The sequence below is a fragment of the Crocodylus porosus genome, unplaced genomic scaffold (assembly GCF_001723895.1).
Source record: "Crocodylus porosus isolate Cpor-Errol unplaced genomic scaffold, CroPor_comp1, whole genome shotgun sequence".
NCBI classification, from domain to species: Eukaryota; Metazoa; Chordata; order Crocodylia; family Crocodylidae; genus Crocodylus; species Crocodylus porosus.
The window spans coordinates 29,300-36,909 of record NW_017728930.1 but is presented as its reverse complement, the minus strand read 5'-3'; the positions used below and the strand labels follow the sequence as shown (position 1 = coordinate 36,909).

Below are 7,610 nucleotides of genomic sequence, written 5' to 3'. Positions count from 1 at the left end.
CCTGGGCTCGGCCCGGCCCGCAGACGGGGGGTGCCTGGCGGCGGCCGCGGGGCCACTTGCGGGTCTGGGCCGCGTCGGGGGCGTGGCCCGCCCGGCTCGGAGCACGAAACGTTTCCTAAAAGGCTAAAGACCTTGGGGCCAGGGGCTCGCGGGCCGGCCTGGTCCGTGCCGGCTGCTGCCTGGAGCCCCGGCCCGCTGCAGTGGCGGCGTGAGCCCCCACACCTCGGTGCAGTGCTCCGTGCCTCGGTGTCCGTCTTCGACCCGGGGTGAAGCCTCCCCGGGGCTGGAGGGGGCCTGAGACGGGCTGGGGACCCGGGGGGGCTGTGCCGTGCCTGTTCTCCCGGCGCCCTGCAGCAGCCACTTCTCCTGGCGCAGCTGAGGGGCTGCGGGCCGGGATGAGCTCTGCTTGGAGCGCCTGGACAGTGTTGGCGCCTGGCCTGGGAACGCACCCTGCCTCTGCTCCGGGCCTCGCTGCGGCTGCTGGTAGCGGGATGCCAGCTGCTGCAGGGAGCATCCCTCTGCGAAGGGCATGTTGGTCCTGCCGGCTGAGCGGGAGGAGGATAATCCCCCCCAGCCCCTGGCGGGGTGGGGGTGGACGTGAGAGCGCTCTGATCAGATTGTGTGCCCCTGGACAGGCGGCTGCGTGAGTTGCCCAGCACGGACTCCTTGTCTGCTCGCCCTCGTGTCTCTCCCCACGGCCACCTGCTGTCTTATGTCCTGTCCCTGGGGGCAAGCTCTGCGGGCTGACAGCTGTCCCTTCTCCTGCGCTGGTGCTGCACTGAGCGCGGTGGGGCCTCGCCCCTGCGGTGCCTGGGCGGCGGCAGCACTACGCCTACCGTGGCAGCCCCTGGGCCCTGGGCCGGCGCTGGGCCTCCTGCGTAGCCCCTCGGACCACGGGCAGTGAGCTCCGCGCGGGGGTGGCGGCTGCGGGGCTCAGCGGCAGGGGCTGGCAGGGTCGGCCCTCGGCCTGGGAGGCTTTGTGCTGGCTCAGCGCAGGGAGCCCGGGGGCAGTGGAAAGGACCTGGCCCTGCAGGACAGCAGCCCCGTCCCTGCCCGGCTGCCCGGGGGGGCTGTCTCGCCCCTGGTGTCGGGTTGCAGGGGGAGTCTGGGCCTGGGCTCTGGGCGACTCCCCTGACAGCCTCTCATTAGGGATGGTGATTTATCCCTGAGCGAGGGCTGCAGCTGCTGCTGGTTGGGACTCCTGCCTCCGCCCTGCCAGGCAATGCAGGCCTGGGGCGTCAGGGGAGGGGGGCGCAGCCCAGGCCTGGCTGGAGACTGCTGCCTGCGGGAGCCAGGGGCCAGGCTGTTTCAGGAGAGGGGCTGCGCCGAGCCCCCTCGCGCTGCGGCTGGAGGCTCCAGGCCACCAGAGCGCCAGGCCCGTACTCCTGAGCCCCTGCGGGCTCCGTGCACCGCTGGCAGGGGCATTTGCGGAGCTCGTGCAACCCTGAGGTTTCCAGCAGGAGCCCGACTGAAACGCCTACGAGGAACCGTGCGACGCGTTCCTGGTCAGTAAGTGGGACTGCATCCTGGACCCGGCATCTTCCCGGGCTGGGACCTCGGGGCACTGAAGGGCCTCCAGACAGGTTGCTGCAGTGATGATCATATTAGCTTCATCTCGGTCAGGACCGGAGCCAGTGGCTGTGGAGAAGGCAGCGAGTGCCAGTATTGCCGGTTAACACTTAACCCTCCTGCAGTGGTTTTCTCCGAGTGGTTCGTGCTCCCTCAGCTACTCCGTGCAGCAGCCAGGACAAAGACCACTGCTCTCACTGGCTGTGGAAGTGCCCCGTGTCACTTCTGCCCCCCACCTGCCAGGAGCTCCTGGGGGCACATCTGGTATGTTGGGGCACATGCTGTGCCCACTGCCTGCATGTCCAGGTTGGCTCTCCTTGTGTGGAGCTGTCGCCCTGCTTCTGGGATCTGCATCTCCTGCCATGGAGTGGGTGACCCTGGGGGCGTGGGGGGCAGGTCAGCTGGGGCAGTGACAGCAGATGTGCCCAGTGGAGCTGCACAGCTGGCCCTGCCTGCCACACTGCCCTCCAAGCTGGTGTCACGGGTTTCTCAGCTTGTCTTTACATGTGGGGTCCTGTGCCTGCAGACGTGTGCTTGGCTGGCATGTTCAGAAAGACGGGCATTTGCCTGTGGCCCGTGGCAGTGAGCACTGCATCATGCCATGCTGCTAGATGCCTGCTTCACCCGGTGCACTCGCCAGGCTCGGGGCATGCCTGGCTTGCGGCCCAGGCTGGGTGGGCTCTGCATAGCAGACACCCAGGTTGGCCCGGTGCCAGCCTGCAGGAGGGGTATGGTCCCTGCCTTGTGCTCTGGCCCCAGCCCTGGACAGTGCAATGACGGGCACCTGTGGGCAGGCGGCCTGGCCAGGAGGTGTGGGCGAGAGCTCCTTGCCCGTGCTGCCAGGGGCCTCCTTAGGACAGTACAGGAGAAGGTCCCAGCCCCCCTGCATGCCCCACGCCTCCCCGCCCATCCCCTGCAGGCAGGGATTCAGCTGCGGTTGATACTGGAGCGCGAGCTGTTCCCTGGGGCCTTGGCAGAGCGCTTCCCAGTCAGGCATGTCTCCGGCACGGTGCGGCGTGCGCCAGCCCAGCCCCGCCTCGCCTTGCGGCAGCTCGCAGGCACGTTCGGGCCTGCCGCCTCACTTCATGCGCCGCAGCGGGGCTGGGGGCTGGCCCAGGGAGGTGGCGTCCTGCCGGGGGGGCAGGACTGTACTGGCTTCCAGGCACGGGTGGCAACCTGGTACCACCAGGAGTGGGGGCGGCGGTTGCTGCCAGGGTCTCCTCGGCTGCAGCGGCATGACAGGACTCTGGGCTCTCCCGTAACCTGGTACAAGCCACGTGGAGCCCAGGCACGAGCGCCCCTACGGAGCGGGGCCTTGGGGCGGGGTGGGGGTTGGAGCCGGCCGGCCTTGTCCTGGACATCTGGTGGGACCAGGCAGGAAGACGGTTTTCGGCAGCTTCCAGCTCCTGCCTTGGGAATTGTCGGTCTGTGGCCAGCGCTTGGCGTTGCGCTGCTGGTGCTGCTGGCTGGGCGGTGTGGCCAGGCGTGCCTTTGGCTGCAGCCGCTCTGGGCTTCTGACCCTCAGCCAGTTACGGCAGGGGAAGGGGCCTGACTCGGGTGCCCTGGTTTGCATCTTGCACTGGGCTGCAGGTCCCTGGCACTGTCACAGGTGCTCTGTCCCTGGTGTGCCCTGCTGCCTGGGTAGTTGGGGATGGACAGTGCTTACCGCTGCAGTGTGCGGGGGGGACACTTGGCTAGCAGCAGACCTGGGTAATTGCTCCCATGGGAGCTTGGAGCTGCAGCTGGAGCAGCCTCTGCACCCCTGCTCTGTTGTGCGCTGCAGCGGCTGCTGCGTGGTGAGGTGTTCATGCGATGCATTAATGAGATGACATCTTGCTAACACCAGAGGGGCTGGCACATGGCACGCAGGCATCTGCTAGGATTGCTGGGATCTGCTGCTCTGTGGCCCCCGTGCCATCCCTGCCTGGGGATGGGGGCTGCTTTCCACCTGTGTCTTCCGCCGTCTTGCTGTGCTAAGTGGCCTGGGATCCCAGTGCTGTGCCTGTGGCTCATGGGCCTGCTGGGCTGGAGCAGGGAGAGCTGTGGCTGCTGGCGACAGCACCCTGGGCTGGGGCTGGGCTTGGGCAGGCCCGTGCGGGCTCAGAATTTGTGCGCCTGGTCCCCGAGCTGCGTTGCAGGCCGATGGGTAATTGCCGGCTTGGATGGGCTGAGCACCGGCAGCCTCCCTCCGCGGGCAGGACCGACCTGTCCTGCATGCGGTGGGGGCTGCAGCTGCGGTGGGCTCGCAGTGCTGCTCCTTCCTCTAGAAGCTGGGCCTGCTGCCCAGCTTCTGGCACCAGCCCAGGGCAGCCCCATCCCCTCATCCTCTCTCCCCTCTCAGCCGTCTTTTGGGTGGTGCTGCTGTTTGCCCCTGGTGCCATGCGCTGGGGCCAGCCTGGCTCCGTGCTTCCCTCCGGCCTGTTGCTGGGAGAAGGCTCTGGGCTGGCACAGGACAGTGTAGCCAGGAGCAAGTCTCTGGGTCTGGTGTGGGGCCCTCACCCAGGCTCGGCCGTACTGCTCCGGGCAGATGCATGAGGCCCTTCTGCCGCCAGCTGCCTCCCCTTCGCGGGCTCCCTGTGCCTGTGGCCCGGCGCGCCAGGAGCCTCCTGCCAGGCAGCGGCGGGACACCCGACGTGGGATGCCAGGTGGCTGGGGGAGGCAGGTGGTCTGGTTTTCAGGGACCATCACCCCACGTCAGAGCTGTCTCCTGCCTGGGCGGTGGGCCCTGGCCGAGCGTGCCGGTGGCTGCACATGTCACGCTCTGTCTTGCTCTCCCCCAGGGTGCATGATCTGCCTGGGCCAGTCGACCTTCCTCCGGTTCAATCACCCTGCCGAAGCCAAGTGGATGAAGAGCATGATCCCGACGGGAGGCTGGAGCCCTGGGGCCACATACGGACGGGCAGCAGGTAGGTGAAGCCTCCATTTTCCAGCTTGGCAGCCCCAACTCCTGGTGTCCTTTCTTGACCCACCTTGACAGGCTGGGGCCCGGGGCAGCTTGCATGAGCCTGTGTGAGGTCTCTGGCCCACGGGGCTGTCTCTCCCCAAGTCCCACGTGGGTGGCTCGCATGTGGCAGCGGGGGCTCGCACAGGGCATTCGCGGGCAGCCGGCAGCACGGAGCCGCAGTCACGGCCATGGCACTGGCGCCAAGTGCTGCGGGGTGAGAAGTTTCCTTGGGCGCTTGCCTGGGTGCTGGGGCCTTTGTGAAGAAAGGGCTCCATGCTGCTGTCTCCCCTCCAGGAGGGGCACACTGGGTGGGACTGTGCCCAGCTTGGGCCTGGCTCTGTCTGTCTGTCTTGCCATGAGGCGCCTGCAACCTGCCTGGGCGCATGGGAGCAGCGCTGACGCCACTGCGGCCTTTCTGTCTGCTGTGCTGTGGAGTCAGCTCAGCAGCTGCTCGCTGGTTAATTATTAATTGTTGCCTCTGGTGGGTGATTATACCAGGGCCCCTGGCCTGCAGCACCCATTCCCCTTGCCCAGGCAGCCCTGCTGCAGCTGGATTGCAGGTGCCTGGGTGAGGCATGGGGCCTCCAGCGTGCTCCCTCCCTCTCCCTTGAGGCTGGCAGGAGTCCAGGTTGGACACTGATCCTGGCTGGCATCCGTGCGCTGTCTCCACGCACCTCTGCGGGCATCACTGCTGCATCCCTGCCACGGGGTAGGAGGTCACCACCGAGCAGTGCTAGGCCTCCTGCTCTCACTTGCTGAGCGTGAGGCAGCTCATGCCCAGGCAGAGCCGTCTGTCCCCCCTCTTCCTTGCAGATCCCCTGGTGTCCCCAGAGACCAGCTCCTGTCCGGAGAGGCTTAGGCTCCGGGGCTCGGGCGCACAGCAGAGAGCGGTGTGCCTGGTGCTGCACAACAGATGCGGCCGCCTGTGCCTGTGGTGGGGCCTGAATCCAGCATAGCCTTTCTGCCCTTGCAGGCCATGAGCAGCCCCCGTGGGCTGTCCATCTGTCTGCTGCAGTGGGGTCGTTTTTGTGGGGCGCAGGGTGGGGGTTGTTGGCAGGGAGCCATTGTCTGCAGTCTCCCTGCCCCAGTGCTGGGATCCTGCAGGGCTGCATCACTGCCTGGGTGATGCACTGGAGAGGAGGGCGCCACGGCTCAGCCAGGCGGTCCACCCCAGGGGGGCCTGGTCCCAGTAGAGCGGGCGTAAGGAGCCGTGGGCAGGCGTGAACCTGTGGCCAGGGCAGGCAGTGCGAGGGGGTGCATGGTCTGACAGGTCCCAGGCTCGTGGTCATCCAGGTCTGCTTACACGTGGCTCTTGTGCCTGGCGCAGAGTGGGAGCAGGGCAAGGGCCTTTGTGTGTTGCCTGGACCCTTTGCTGTGGCATTTGATGCGAGGGAGCAGCCCCAGGGCGACGAGCTGGGCACGGGTCCTGCTGACGGCTTCCAGCAGAGCCCTGCTCAGTGTCAGCCCCGAGGCTCCGAGCAGGAGCCACTTCACTTATGAAATAATTTGATTTTCTCCCTACACTGCCTCTGAGAGCCCCTGTGCTGGCTGTCTGCCCGCGGGGCCGCCCCCCTGCAGCTGGCCCAGCCCCTCTGGCTTGCCATGGGCCGAGTGCCCTGGGATGCTGGAGTCCTGGATCAGCGGGGCTGAGGTCATGCTGAGTCTGGCCCCAGCACCCACCAGATGCCCAGTGCTGGTGTTTGCCCTTCTGGGTGTGTAGGGGTGGCGGGGCCGGCACCATGCAGCACGATGGGTCTTTGCTGAGTCCGAGCTCTGGCTGTTCAGCAATGCCAGGCTTGTGGGGAGGGGCTGCCCGGGATGCCCGAGCTGAGCCCCACGCGCTCGTTACTCTGGCGCATGGCAGTGGCTTTGCAAGCTGCGCCCTTCGAGGGGGCGTCTCTTCTGGGTACGGGTGGGTTGCACTGCCTCTGGCATGGCGGGCCTGGGGCTGGGGCTGGGCGGGAGAGGGAGGCAGGAGCTCAGCAGCCGTGCGCTGCGTGCAGCTCCTGCGCGTGCTGTAGGGCTGTTCCAGGCTGGCGGGGGTCCCTGGAGGGTGCGAAGTGACGCCCCGCAGGGCAGTAGCGGGGGGGTGTCAGGGTGTCTGCCTACTGTGGGTGGCAGGTGCTGGCTCCCTGCTGTGCGCGTGGCCCATGGCCTGGCTGTGCCTGGCTCCCTGCCTTGTCTCCTGACCAAGCAAGGTCTTCCTGCCTTGCCCGTGTTCTCCAGGGGGCTGGGAACTGGGCTCCAGGGTCTGCCACCAGGCCTGGCACCACCTTGGCCAGTCGCCCGGCCCCAGTGTGCCATGTGCAGCGCAGCGTTCCTGGTCCTGACCTACTTTCCAGGGCTGGCACGGCTGCCAGCGTCACGTGTGCAGGGAGCTCCCTCTTCCCTGGGCACGCGGCTGCGATACTCACGCGCGCGTCACGGACTTGCGCTGCGGGCGGCCACGGGCAGGAGCTCGTGTCCCCGGAGCAGGTGCAGCGGGAACGCGCAGAGCCGTGGTCCGCCCTGGCCCTGATGAGCTCGTTAACCAACCGATCCCTCCCAACTCTTGCTGGGACTGGCGGTCAGGCCACAGCTCTGCCCATTAGTTCAGCCCCCGCTGTGGCTGTGTGCGCCGGGAGCACGTCTCGTCTTCCCGACAGCGGGTCCCACAGTGCTCCCCGCTGGGTTTTCCCATGGTGGCTGCATCACTGCTTCTTCCTCCTTCCCCTTTGTGGCCCTTCTCCATTACTAGCGACAGCGTCCCCGCCTCGGCCTTGCTGGGATCTGCCCGTGGCTGACGAGTGCTGCAGCTTGGCACTGGGGCGAGAGCTGCAGGCGCCAGGGCTTTGGGCGACCTGCTCTGCCTTTGACCTGAGCTTGGGCGTGCAGGGCTGGCCCAGGCTGCAGGGGTGCTCGCGACCTCCCTGGCCCAGCCCCAGCCGAGGAAGGCAGAGGCCTGCTGCTTCTTGAGCTCGGCTTCCTCCCTCCCCGCCTCTCCCGGCTTGGTTTTGTCTAAGAGGCTCCGGAGGAAGGGTCAGGCAGCGCCGGGGTGATCACCGCGGCCAGGAAGACGCAACAGTCCTCACGCGCCTGCCGCCTGCAGCAAGGCCAG

At 67.4% G+C, this 7,610-nt stretch overlaps 1 protein-coding gene across 1 annotated transcript in view; it reads left to right on the top strand.

Moving 5' to 3' along the window:
* Positions 1-7,610, top strand: part of PHLDB1 (pleckstrin homology like domain family B member 1) — a 38,497-nt gene that overhangs the window by 2,235 nt on the left and 28,652 nt on the right. The window contains exon 4 of the mRNA XM_019543112.1: positions 4,350-4,475. Within this exon, the coding sequence (XP_019398657.1) occupies positions 4,350-4,475 (126 nt within the window). The remainder of the gene's footprint in view (positions 1-4,349; positions 4,476-7,610) is intronic.